Source organism: Balaenoptera physalus (assembly GCF_965194825.1).
Source record: "Balaenoptera physalus genome assembly, chromosome: 1".
NCBI lineage: Eukaryota > Metazoa > Chordata > Mammalia > Artiodactyla > Balaenopteridae > Balaenoptera > Balaenoptera physalus.
Window position 1 is genome coordinate 113,257,678 of NC_138882.1, and position 14,927 is coordinate 113,272,604.

The following is a 14,927-nucleotide window of genomic DNA, read 5'->3' on the forward strand; positions in this document are numbered from 1 at the left end:
ACATTAAGCTCCATGAGGGTAGGAACTTTTGTTAACTGCTATACACACAGAACCAAGAACAATGCCAGGCATATATGAGGGGCTCAATCAATATTTGTTGACAGGCTGACTTAATAAATGAATTAACAAATTAATCAAGGAATTTGATGTTTCTTATAAAACTATTGTGGCCTTAATGGAGAAATAAAGACCAGATTTTTCTGCAGTTGGATATAGTCACAGCTGAATAAACCATAACCAAAAAAGCAAAGATTAAGAGATGCCACAGAGGAATTTTCTGGTCCTAACCTAGTCAATATTATCAGCAATTGTGAGGAAGATAGAGAAGACAAATTAAGTTTGTAGATAATACCCTCCACTTAACACAGTAGATGTTAGAATTACATTCAGAATTACACTAGGGAGTTCCCTGGTGGCCTAGTGGTTAGGATTCCAGGCTTTCACTGCCATGACCCGGGTTCAATCCCTGGTCAGGGAACTGAGATCCCGCAAGCTGTGCAGTGTGGCCAAAAAGAAAAAGAAAATTACAGTAATAGAATAGACATATTATAGAATAGACTAATAGTATAGACCCTATAGGCTGACATTTACAGGGAAACAACTGAGTTACCATATGACCTAGCAATTCTACTCCTAAGTATATACCCAAGAGAAATGAAAACATATGTCCACACAAAAACTTGTACATGAATGTTCATAGCAGCATTATTCATAATGACCAAAAGGGGGAAACCACTTAAATTTCCCTCAATTGATGGATAAATAAATGTGGTATATCTAAACAATGAAATACTATTCAGCAATAAAAAAGAATGAAATACTGATACATTCAACAATACATAAGAACTTTGAAAACATCATGTTAAGTGAAAGAAGCCAGTCACAAAAGGCCACATATTACATGATTCTATTTATATGAAATGTCCAAAATAGGCAAATCAATAGAGACAGAAAGTAGATCAGTGGTTACCAAGGGCCAGGAGGAGAGGGTAATGAGGAATGACTGCTAATGTGTATGGAATTTCCTTCTGGGGAACTGAAAATTTTCTAAAATTAGATAGCGGTGATGGGTGTACAACTCTGTGAACATACTAAAACCACTGGATTGCACACTTAAATACGTGGATTTTATGGTATATGAATTACACCTCAATAAAATTGTTATTAAAAAAAGAAATAAAGAAATCAACTGATGAATACAGACATCTGTCAAAAGAGCTGTTCATCAGAAAGATACCTGAAGGCTTACAATTTATCACAAACTCCACTTAATATAAACAGAAGTAATGGCTAAAGAAGTAAAAGCAACTTTAGGCTGAATTTTAGCAACATGACGTTCGTATCAAGAAATGTAATAGTGCTGATGCGTTCCACGCTAGTCAGACCACGTCTACATTAGACTATATTCTATAGACCACAGACTACATTCTATCCTAAACATAATGTCCAGAGGAACTAACTAGTATAGATCCAGAGGAATGTATACATAATTGAAGAACAATTAGAAACCATGTCACCTGAGAAACACTTGAAGGAATGAGGATTGCTTAGCGGGGGAAAAAGATTCAGAAAATACAACCATCTTCAAACAATATGAGAGTCTATTAAGAGAAAATAGAGCAAACTTGTTCTGTGTTTCTACAAACGATAAAATAGAGGCTTAGAGAGGGAAGATTAATTGCATCACGGACTTGAACTAATACAGTTATGGCTATCTCCTAGGTAGTACTTTCCATCAAATGAACAGATTCAAGTAAATACAAAAAGTCACCTACCAAGGATTCCTATTGAGGAAGAATTCCTACAATATGTAGTGGATTAGAGATGATATTTAAGTTCCCTTCTAATTCTTAAATTCCATGATTTTATCCTAATTCAAAAATATATAATGAGACAAATGAAATAAATGCATGAAATCCCAAAGAGTAGACAACATAAATTTTACCTCATTGTTCCGTAATGGTGGTTTTCCATTTTTCTTACTGCAGAGAAAAAGAAAAAAGGGCAAGACAGCTTTATTTGCAAACTGTTCCCATCATAAAATATTATTTTAAGATATCAAAAGAATATACCAAATTCTCCAAATGAATTTCTTCTTTTACATTTCATACTGAGATAGAATATATTAAATACAATAGTCCAACTGTATAATCCACAGTCCTCTTACTAAGTATAAATCACAAAAAGTGCTCAATAAATGTTAACTACTACAATAATATATCAGGCATTACATTGTAATTTTTTCATACACACACAAATACACTTATTTTACAAATCCTCCTATGGAGATGCAGAATCTGTTTTTCCATCCTTGAATCAAGGCTTGGCCATGACATTAGTAAACTGAAACAAGGAAGGGCTTGAAAAACGTTTGTGCATTGGGCTCACTCTCTTGCTGCTGGGAATCTTTTCCCAACCATGTGAGCAATCCCAGGTTAGCTGCCTAAAGGATGGGAGACCATGTGTCATTTCCACGTTACAAATGAAAAAACTGGCTTGGGGGACTTCACTGGCGGCACAGTGGTTAAGAATCCGCCTGCCAATGCAAGGGACACGGGTTCGAGCCCTGGTCTGGGAAGATCCCACATGCCGCGGAGCAACTAAGCCCGTGCACCACAACTACTGAGCCTGCACTCTAGAGCCCGTGAGCCACAACTACTGAGCCCACTCACCACAATTACTGAAGCCCACGTGCCTAGAGCCCGTGCTCTGCAACAAGAGAAGCCACCACAATGAGAAGCCCGCGTACCGCAACCAAGAGTAGCCCCTGCTCACCGCAACTAGAGAAAGACCCAACGCAGCCAAAAATAAATAAATAAATAAATTTTTTAAAAAAAGAAAGAAAAAACTGGCTTGGAAAAGTCAGTACCATGCCCAAGGTTCACGCTACTCAAAGTAGTTAATCTAGTACTTGAACGCAGGTCTGACTATTAACCCAGGCTTCCCCCCAAAACAATATAATAACCAGGCTTGGTTTCTTTTTATACACACTACCATAGCACCCTATGCTTCTATATAACATTAATCACATTTTAAATTTCTTGTTTAACATATATTTCCTCCCAGTATATTAGTTCCATGAGATCAGGAGCTATTGCAGGTTGGCTTCTCCAAAGTAGAGATGAAGTGGTGCTTGAAGTACAAAATGTTTATTAGAGATCAGTATATGTGAAAGGAAGGCAAAGAAAGAAAGTTTGGGCAGAACTCAAACTGTGATACAGGCCAACAAAATTTCAGCCAGCCAAGTGGGAAGCCCTGAATCAAATATTGTCCATCATAGTACTCTGTGATGGGATGAAATGGTCAGGTCTTTAAATCTCTTTCTAACTCAGCATGCAAATGTATGCTGCTCCAGGGAGATCATGACCTTGGGGGAGGTAGCTCTGCAGGTAAGGCAGACCCTAAGATGTGTGCAGAAGGGTCTACCTGGTAATCCGCACTCCTCATAGCTGGACAATGAGCCCTTCTTTGAAGGGGAATCTGGGTAGCATATCTCCTTGTCTACTACAGGGGTCATATATTACCCAACCCTATATGTTCAATACCTAGTTGAGCCACAGAAATCTGTACAGCAATCAGTGCACATTTTCAGTAATAGGATACCACGTCACTGAATAACGCTAGAAAGGCAAACAACTATTGATACAATTCGGTAGATGCTATCATTTTAAAGTGCTTAGGTTTATTACTGTTTCTAGTTTCAATTATACTGCAGGATTGTTCATCTGTTATTAAATTTCCATGAGACTGCAAAACTGTTTCACAGAATGACTTTTATATATATATATGCCTTTCAAGCATGCACAGTTAATTATGAGCCCCTTTTATAAATAAGGCTTTCTAAATTCCTCTTTTTAAAGAATTCTTTAATGTTTCCTCAATTTTGAAGATACCAGCTATATATAAACATATAAATTACTCAGGATAAATTAGAGCAGTATACTATATTTATGAGCTAAATCTATTAAAATAAAAGTATTCAACATGTTTGAAATATATTATCAATATGCACACAAAATGGCGAGGTATCTATAACATCTAGAACAATCACTAAATATCAGTTATCTTGTTACATTTCAGGGTATAACCAACTGAAGTTATTTTTAAATCTAATTTTGTGACTATGTGAATGACGACCTTAAACCAGTCTATTATACCAATATCAATGTCATGTTCAGTCAGGAGCTGCTCATCTATCTTCTTCTTACTCCATAAATCAGCACACTTTCCAAAATACGATGGCACTCCTGCATCAATCCTTTTCATTGCCTTGCCCAACATCCAGGCGTGGGCAAAGGCAAGGAAAAGAGGATCACAGTACCAGAATAAGATATACAAAAACAACTTGGTTGCTAGAGTATGAGACAAAGGCACACAGAAAAGATACATTATCAAATGCATGTGGTACTGAAAAGACAGGTAAATTATAAAAGTGACATGGTCAAGAAGCATTCAAACGTCTACTAATTGCTTACTACATGCTAGGCACTATTCTAGATCAGCATTTCTCAAACCTCGTGGTCTCAGGATACCCAAGATCTTTTATATATTTGTGTTATATGGATATTTATCACATGAAATTTCAACCTCATAAATTTTAAAAATACTTATTTACTCATTTAAAGATAAACACATTACATATTAAATAAAATTTTTATAAAAATAGCTATATTTTCTCAAACAAAACAATTTAGTAAGAAAAGTGGCATTGTTTATACATTTTGGCAAATCTCCTTAATGTCTGGCTCAACAGACGACAAATGGATTCTCATATCTGAGTCTGTATTCGTTCTATCTACTGCAATATAGATAGGTAGTTGTAAAACAGTAGTATTCTATTAACTGTGGATATTCTTCTGTGATATTATAATGCTGCAATGCAGTCTGATAATTATATCAATGAACTTGTACTCTGATACAATAAAATTCACTGGTCTATATTATATTACACTTTTTAAAAAAATAAATTTATTTTATTTATTTTTGGCTGTGTTGGGTCTTCGTTGCTGTGCACGGGCTTTCTCTAATTGCAATGCGTGGGGGCTACTCTTCGTTCCGGTGTGCAGGCTTCCCATTGTGGTGGCTTCTCTTGTTGCGGAGCACGGGCTCTAGGCACACGGGTTTCAGTAGTTGCAGCATACGGGCTCAGTAGTTGTGGCTCGCGGGCTTAGTTGCTCTGCAGCATGTGGGATCTTCCCAGACCAGGGATCGAACCTGTGTCCCCTGAATTGGCAGGCAGATTCTCAACCACTGTGCCACCAGGGAAGCCTCTATATTACACTTTCAATGGCTCTTTTTTTTTTTTTTTTTAAAGACACCAATTGTACTTGAACATTTGTTATTATTATTATTTATTTATTTATTTATTTATTTTTGGCTGTGTTGGGTCTTAGTTTCTGTGCGAGGGCTTTCTCTAGTTGTGGCAAGCAGGGGCCACTCTTCATCGCGGTGCGCGGGCCTCTCACTGTCACGGCCTCTCTTGTTGCGGAGCACAGGCTCCAGACGCGCAGGCTCAGTAGTTGTGGCTCACGGGCCTAGTTGCTCTGCGGCATGTGGGATCTTCCCAGACCAGGGCGCGAACCCGTGTCCCCTGCATTGGCAGGCAGACTCTCAACCACTGCGCCACCAGGGAAGCCCTCAATGGTTCTTTTAACCCACTCAAAATTTTCTAAGATCATGCATTAGTCATTTGGAAAATGCTGGTTCACTGAGTTATACAGTAGGCCTTCCAAATGTAATACATTTTATTATACAATATTTTTTAAAATTATATTTGTTAATATTACCACCAATCTCATCAGAAAGGTCTTAAGCACTGGAAGCTACCAAGCTCATGGTAGCAGACAAGATTTCCAAATTCTAATTTTCACTTGAAAGCTTAAACTGTAACATTAGCAACAAACACTGCCAGTTGTTTCTCCTTGAAGGCATTACAAGAAAATGTCTGCAATATTCAAGGCTGAATAACCAGAGTTATTCAGTCTTTCTTTCAAGTAAAAATGATGTTCTACCAAAAAAAAACAAAAAAAAAGTGGCTAGTTCAGTTCACAACTCAAACAACTGCACAGTGCTTTCCCTCAAGACAACCTCTGTACTTGATATGCTACGAGAAGTGCTTTTGCAAATTTCTCGTTTTTCTTTGGCAAAGACATCACAAAAAAGAAAAGACAAGATCAGTAACCAGCTATAAAAAGTATAGGAAGGTTTTATCCAAGAAATGTAAAGTCAGGTTAACATTTGAGAAAACAATGTAATTCATCATATTAACAGTCTAAAAAAGAATAAACATATGATCATATCAGTAGATACAGAAAAGGCCTACAAAACCCAACACCTACTCATCCTAAGAACTCTCATCAAACTAGAAATAAAAGGAACTTCCTCCATCTGATAAAGGATATCATCAAACACCTACAACTATCATCATACCAATTAACAAAAGACCGAGTCTCTGTAAGATCTGGGACATTGCAAAGATGCCAACACTCACCACTTTTATTCAATATTGTTACTGAAGGGCACAGTGCAATAAAGTAAGCAGAACAAACAAAAGGCACATAGAATGAAAACGAAGAAGTAAAACTATCTTTACTGCAGACTCTATAAACACTATATAGAAAAGCCTAAGGAATCTACAAAAAAGCTAAGTGAGTTCAACTAGTTTCCAGAATACATCTATATATAAATACCAATTGTATTTCTACATATGAGTGAAGAACAATTGGAAATTGAAATTTTAAACATACCATTTACAAAAGCATCAAAAATATTAAATACTTAGGGCTAAAATCAAAAAGAAAAAAAAAAAGACGTGCAAGATTTGCATGCTGAACACTACAACACATTGCAAAGAAATGTTCAAAGAAGACTAGATAGAGAGATATATATCATGGTCATGGATCAGAAGACTCAATATTATTAAAGTGTCAATTCTTTCCAAATTGATTTAGAAATTCAATGAAATCCCAATCAAAATCGTACCAGACTTTTCTGTAGAGAGTAACAAGTTGAATCTAAAATCCGTATGTAAATGCAAAGGACCTAGATCAATAAATTTTTACAAAGAAGAACAAAGTTGGAGGAATTGCACCTGATTTCAAGGCTTATCATAAAGCTATACTAATCAAGAGTTTGATACTGGAGTATAAACAGAGATCAAAGAAACAGAAAAGTCCAAAAAGTAGACCTACACATATATGGTCAACTGATTTAAGACAAAAGTGCCATGGCAACTCAATGAGGAAAGGATAATCTTTTAACAAATGGTACTGGATCAACTGGACAGACATATGCAAAAAAAAACCAAAAGGAACCTCAGATGTTATTGCACATCATATACAAAAATTAACCTGTAGTGAATCAGAGATCTAAATGTAAGAGCTAAAACTACAAAATTTCTAGAAGAAAACAGAAGATCTCAGTAATCTTGAGTTAAAGACTTGTTAAATAGAACAAAGTACAAACTACACACAGAAAAAAAAAATCAATAAACTAGAATTCATCAAAATTCTAAATGTTTGTTTCTCAAAATATACTACTAAGAAAATTAAGACAAGCCACCAACTGGGAGAAAATATATGCAAAATACATACCCAAGAAAAAACTTGTATTCAGAATACATAACAGACTCTTACAATCAAATAAAGCGGAAATTCATTTAAAGATTTAAACAGACACTTTGCCAAAGAAAATGTATGGATGGAAAATAAACACAGGAAACAAGCTCCAAATCATTAGTTCTTAGGGAAATTCAAATTAAAACCACAATGAGAAACCACTACACACATCCACTAGAATGGCTAAGATTAAAAAGACTGATCATAGCAAGTGTTATCAAGGATGTGGAGCAACTGGAATTTTCTTATACTGCTGATGGGAATATAAAATGGTACACTTTGGAAAACAGTTTCTTAAAAAGTTAAACATACACCTACCATACAAGCCAGTCATTCCACTACTAAGTATTTGCTCAAGGAAAATAAAAGCGTATTTCCATACATAAACCTTACACAAAATTCATAGCTGCTTTATTTTTAATAGCCAAAACCTGGAAACATCCAAATGTTCATCAACAAGTGAATGGATTTAAAAAAACTGTAGTATTTCCATAAAATGTACTCAACAATTAAAAAAAAAACCTACTGATGCACGCAACATGGATGAATCTCAAAATCATTATGCCGGCTAAAAGCAGCTAGACAAAAATGTACACAGTGTAGATCCCACTTACATGAAATTCTAGAGCAGTCAAATCTAATCTACAGTTATAGAAAGCAGGCCAGTGGTCGCTTCAGGCTGGTGCAAGGGAGAAGACTGACTACAAAGGGGCATGAGGGATCTCTGGAGTGATGGAAATGTTTGCTATCTTGATTGGAGTGATGGTTTCACAGGTGCTTATATGTCAAAACTCATTAAGTTGTGTATTTTAAACATAAGCAGTTTATTGTACATCAATAAAGCCTCAATAAATCTATAAAAGAAAAAGATGACCAAAACCTAGGGGAGACTTTTTCCTAAGAACACAATAGAAAAGTACATTTTGTGTGTTCTTTATTGTTGGAGGGGTGAGGGAGAAGGAGATGGAGTTAACTATTCCTTAATAATGCCAACAAAATATGTAAAACTAATAAGCAGAAACTTCCCCCAACAAACTATGAGACTAGGAAAAAGAAATTGACAAAAATTGAGAAGTTTTCAGATAACTTTCAGACTAAGTAAAAAAAAAAAGAAAACAATTCTGAAAACTTTGATCACAGTTTAGTTATCCAGAACAATAATTCTGACCTTAAAATTTCTCACTTAGTTCATATTTCTAGGCCAGTGTTTCCTGGACTTCAGATAATAGATGAACCTCTCCTGAAGGAAAAAAAAATTCTTACAGACCCCAGCGTCGACTTAATTTGGTGCTTCCTTAAATATGTATAAGCTGGCTTCCTTGGTGGTGCAGTGGTTAGGAATCCGCCTGCCAATGCAGAGGTCACGGGTTCAAGCCCTGGTCCGGGAGGATCCCACATGCCGCAGAGCAGCTAAGCCTGTGAGCCACAACTACTGAGCCTGCGCTCTAGAGCCCACGAGCCACAATTGCTGAAGCCCGGGCGCCACAACTACTGAAGCCCATGCACCTAGAGCCCGTGCTCCACAACGGGAGAGGCCACCACAATGGGAAGCCCACGCACCACAACGGAGAGTAGCCCCCACTTGCCTCAACTAGGGGAGGCCGGCACGCAGCGACGAAGAACAATACAGCCAAAAATAAATAAATTTTAAAAATGTATAAGCATAAAATTAAGTTATTGACCCTTAACATGAGAGTTAGGAGCACTGACCCTCACTGCAGTTGAAAATTCACCTATAACTATACAGTAGGCCCTCTGTATCCGAGGTTCCAGATCCTTGGATTCAACCAACCATGGATCATGTAGTATGGAAGTACATATTTAGTGAAAAAAATCCACACATAAGTGGACCCTCGCAGTTCAAAAACATGTTGTTCAAGGGTCAACTGTATACATTCCTTTTGTTTACAGCTCTTTTACAACCACAAAATAAAATTTATCACTTAAAAACTAGGAAAAATTTTAAAGCCAATAAAAATGGAATCAACATTCATTTAAAGTGATAGGTGAGATAACACTGCTACAACTAATCACCAGTGCTGGGGTAAAAGAGTAGAAGGAATTATTTATGTGTTATATGTTCCAGTTAATAGCCAAGATTTTTAAATAATCTTCATTATTTTTCTTTTGTAAACAATGAACTGGCTTTAAATCACTGCTTCATTAATGTTGATGGGATAATCAATTTATTAGTATACCCCAAAACAAAATACTAAAAATTAAAATACTCAGTGAAAATGTCATAGAACTTACTGCTAATAATACTAGTAATAATAAGTGTTACAAATTGGTATTTATAGAGACAAATGGAGATCCATGCAATATAACTGCTCACAAAAATATAATCTGCATATATATATAAAACATACATATGCATACATACATAGATACACACATATCCACCCACAATACACATACATACACACACCCACAATGGGCCACATGATCAGTCAGCTCTCCCATCACTTTTCTCTCTTCAAGCTACCATGAAATACCTTATTCAGAGTATACCATGACATCTTATGAGGCCTTCACTTGGTGTAAACACATAATCTACATGTCAGTCCTATGTTCTTTTTTTTTTTTTTTTTTTTAAATATACAGCACACTTTCTTTTCACAAACTTAAATTATGAGTGTCTCAGGGGCCATGTCCTAATCCCTTTTTTTTTTTTTTTTTTTTAAAGATTTATTGATTGATTGATTGATTGCTACGTTGGGTCTTCGTTTCTGTGCTAGGGCTTTCTCTAGTTGTGGCAAGTGGGGGCCACTCTTCATCGCGGTGCGCGGGCCTCTCACTATCGTGGCCTCTCTTGTTGCGGAGCACAGGCTCCAAACGCGCAGGCTCAGTAGTTGTGGCTCACGGGCCTAGTCGCTCCGCGGCATGTGGGATCCTCCCAGACCAGGGCGCGAACCCGTGTCCCCTGCATTGGCAGGCAGACTCTCAACCACTGCGCCACCAGGGAAGCCCAGCCCTATGTTCTTTTATCAGTTTGTGACAAAGTAATACACTACTCAATTGCTCTACGTCTTTTTCATGATTTCAAACCAAAGCTTCATTTTAAGATTTCAGTTACTTAGAAATTCTATGAAAACACCTTTCACCCGTAATTATCACTGCAAAAGAAAATTTTAATAGCAAAATAATTCAGTATGAATACAAAGGTTGAAGATGATTTTCTTAGTTTTACATTACTACACTTCAGCCTGATGTAGGTTCTAATGCAGCAGATTTGTCTACCATACATGTGGTCTCTTTTGATGATCACTTAAGCAACAATTCAAACACAAAGACGGGCACAGAAATCTGCAATACTATGGTAGTCATTGAGATGATCCAGAATGTGCTTATACTAATTTATTTATAATTTATCACCAAGATGAAAACACAAAGTTAGAAAATTCTCATACAACTTTAGGACCCTGAAGAATGAATCATTAGATCCATTATCTCTAGGCCCTAGAGATACTACTCTAGAACACCTCGGTCAAAAGCATGATATCAGCTATCACCCATTCTCTAATGACTCCCCAAATCTCTAGCTCCCTCATCTTTCCTAAGCTCCTGACTTGAATATCTATTTTTTTAAATAAGGTATCTGTACCTGGATCTACTGAAATCATTTTAAACTCAACATGCATTCTATGTCTGAACTTACCTTTCCACCCCAAATCTACCCTTCCACCTTCTCATTCTGAGTTGGGCCCTAACTCAGTGAATGTACCTTCTTCTATCCAATCACTCAAGCCACGAACTTGGGAATTATTCTTAGATATTCTCCCTTTCTCATACTCTTCCTATCCAATCTCTCTCCATGCTCTCCTTTTCCTCTATTGCAACGACTTCAGTTCAGGCTATCAAAATTTCTCATGTAAACTAACAATTTTCTCACCTGCTTTCTAAGTAGGTTCCTTATCATTTCTATTGTCCCCCAATTCACTTCCACAGCCATATCAAATATAGCTGTGTGTGTGTTTGTTTGTGTGTGTGGGCACACATGTGCACGCACACAACCAAGGTCAATCAGGGCCCAGAAATGATGAAGACCTGAACAAAGGTGGTGGCTATGGAAATGGAAAGATGAAAGAAAATTGCTAGAAATAACAGGGTGAGGGAATAGATAAGAGCTAAGACCTAACTGAATATGGAAATGAGAGGAGAAGAAGAGCAAAGACTTAAAGAACTATGTAAAGATACAGGAGGTATTAGAAACCTTCTGCTCCAAACTTATGCCCTGAAAGGCAAAGATCATTTTTCCTCAGGTCTCACAAACAGTTTGCACCCTAAGCGACCCAAGGACAGTCATTCCATTTACCATAATAAATTATAACAGTAGAAGCATTCAGGGAAATAATAATTGGATTCATTATAAATGTGTTAAATTTCAGGTTCCAATAAGATAACTATATGGAATTGTCCAGAAGATTTTTTTTTTTTTAAGTTTAGATTTGAAGTTCAAGAGTGGAGATGTTGATTTGAAAGGAATTAACATGACAATACTGTGAATATACAATGATATAACTCCTTTGGGAAACAAAAATATGAAATCTGAAATGTGAGTCTTGCACCTGTTTATTAAGCTACTGTACTAAAAATTTTAGTATGTGCTCTTAAGAAACTTGGTTTAAGTTGTTCCCTGACTGATACTGCTCCCAGGTACTTTAACAAGTAAACTTTCCTCTTAAAATGAAAGTATGTTTACTATAAGCCTCAAAATTATTCCTACAAGTAATTTTAAATAAAATGTCCGGACCATAATCAAAAATAACCAAGCACACAGGAAACTACACCCCATAACCAAGAGCCAGTAGAAATTAAAGAAAACAGGAGCAGACCCAAAAAGATTTCAGATGTTGGCAAATTTCCAAACATACCCTATAAAACAATGCAGACTATATTTAAAGAAATAAATAGATAAAATAAAACAAAGATATCTACCAAGATAAGGACATAATAAAAAGCTACGCAGACTTAAGAAAACCAAATGGAATTCTTAAAAATGCAATTAAAATTAAATATTTAATCAATCGGTTTAATAGATTTCACACAGCTGAAGAGAAAATTAATAATCTAGCAGCTAAGTCAGAATTGACTATACAGAGTATAGCAAGGAGAAAACAAAAAGACAGCAAACAAAGAAATAAGAGACACTGGTTACAATAAGACTATCTTAGTTGGTGTCCAGGAAGAATAAAGAAAGAAAACAAGGCATAGGTAATGGCCAAGAATATTCTAAAATGGAAGAAAGACACCAATCCATAAAAACTAAAAGGCCCAGTGAATTCTAAGCAAGACAGATAAAAAATAAATCCACACCTAACCAAATCATAGTGAGCTTCAGAAAACCAAAGACAAACATAAATCCTTAAAAGCCTCTATGGGAGCGAAAAAGAATGATTACCTTCAAAGCAGCAACAGTTACAAACTAACAGTTGACTTCTCAACATTAATAATGGAACCAGAATATGGTGGAATCAAATCTTCAATGTACAAAAAGAAAATTACTGCCAATCTAGAATTAAACATTCAGGAAAAAAGACACTTACATGAATGAAGGCAAATAAACACATTCCCTGGCAACATGGAGAGGGTTCATCATCAGCAGACTTGTACTAAAGAAATTTATAAAGGACATATTATGGGGGACAGGAGGGTTGATCTCAGTTGAAAGGTATAGATTGCAAGAAGGAATGGAAAACAAAGAATGTAGTAAATATATAACTAACTCTAAGTAAATATTATATAAAACAATAATAATAATGTCTTACAGTACTAAAAAAAAAACCACAACAAATGCATCTAAATAAGGAGGAAAAGTTAATGGGGTCACTGCTCTGAAGTCCTTTTACTGCCTGGGAGAATGACGAAGTATTTCTTATTGATTAATGTTTAGACTTGAAAAGGTAAACAGATGGCAAAATTTCTAGGGTAACCAGTAAAACTAAAAAATAAAAATTTTATATAGAGAATAACTTTCAAACAACTAAAAGAGGTAAAAACAAAATGAGGAAAAAAAGAAATCAATACTCTAACCACAAAGCAATTATGCTGGTAATTAACAGCAAAAAGAAAAATACAAGAAAAATTCCCAAATGTTTTGAAATTGTGGTATATTAAACACTGAGACAAATTCCTAAAAAGGAGGAATCTTTTTTCCCACCCTTGAATCTGGGCCAGGCTTGTGACTTGCTCTAGCCAACAGAATGGGTGGAAGCCTTTCTGCTTTCACCCTGGCTTCTTGGAATGTTGACCTGAGACTATGTGAGGAAGTGGTATACCCTACTGAATGATAGTCACTTAGATGAAAATCAAGGCATCCCAGCCACCAGCCAGCACCAACTACCAGATATGAACCTTCCAGTGCAGCCAATCCTCTACTGGGTTCCTCATAAGGGAACCCAAACAAAACAAGCAAAGGAACTACCCAGCCATCCAGAGAAATAAGGGGGAAAAATAACTGTTGGGGTGGTTTGTTATACAACAATAGGTAACTGACATAAATAAAGAGATTCCCTTTCATTTGTGAAAAGTCATGGGTCAAAGAAATTTTTAAAATATTTGAAACGAATGATATACATATCATATGATATGTTTACAACATAAGAGTTTACATCTCAAAAAAACTGTGGGATGCAACTAAACAGTGGTTAGAGAACTTTATAACCTTAAACGAATACATTAGAAAAGACTGAAAATTCATCATCTATGTGAACATTAGAAAAAGAACAAAATTAACTGAAGTATAAAGAATAAAAGAATACAGATAAAAGCAAATAAAAATGAAATAAAAGACACTCAACAGAGGTAAAGCAAAACTGAAAGTCAGATTTTTAAAAAAACTGACACATGTTACAAACTCATGGCAAGATTGATAAAAAAAAAAAAAGGGCACTATAACCAGTTTAAGAAATTAATCTATAAATTAGATGAAATCCTCATCAAAATCCCAACATGCTGATTCTAAAATTTAAATAGAAATAAAACCAATGTAAGAGTTGATAACTGAGGCACATTTCATATTTTTATAAGATTCACTGCATTCATAAAGGTTCCTCCAAAGCATCTATAAGAGAGCATTAACTACTTATTTACAAGTAGTGAACCATTAGGTTCATAATGACACTTAAGAAGAATTCATTGGTCACCTCCAGGGAATAACAAGAAACTGATATATAATAAAGAAGCAAATATCCATCCTGCCTTTCCTAACTGAACTGTACCACTGGGGAACCAAATAGATGAAGAAAACTTCCTTTTTACAGTAGCATTCCACCTTATAAACGAAGTAGTAACCAAATTCAAATATCACCA

General features: G+C 35.9%; 1 protein-coding gene across 3 annotated transcripts in view; it reads right to left on the bottom strand.

The window, feature by feature from the left end:
* ABCD3 (ATP binding cassette subfamily D member 3) overlaps positions 1-14,927 on the bottom strand; it is a 95,736-nt gene that overhangs the window by 69,062 nt on the left and 11,747 nt on the right. For all 3 annotated transcript variants that reach the window (XM_082477378.1, XM_082477379.1, XM_082477380.1), the window contains one exon: positions 1,946-1,982. In XM_082477378.1, the coding sequence (XP_082333504.1) occupies positions 1,946-1,982 (37 nt within the window). The remainder of the gene's footprint in view (positions 1-1,945; positions 1,983-14,927) is intronic.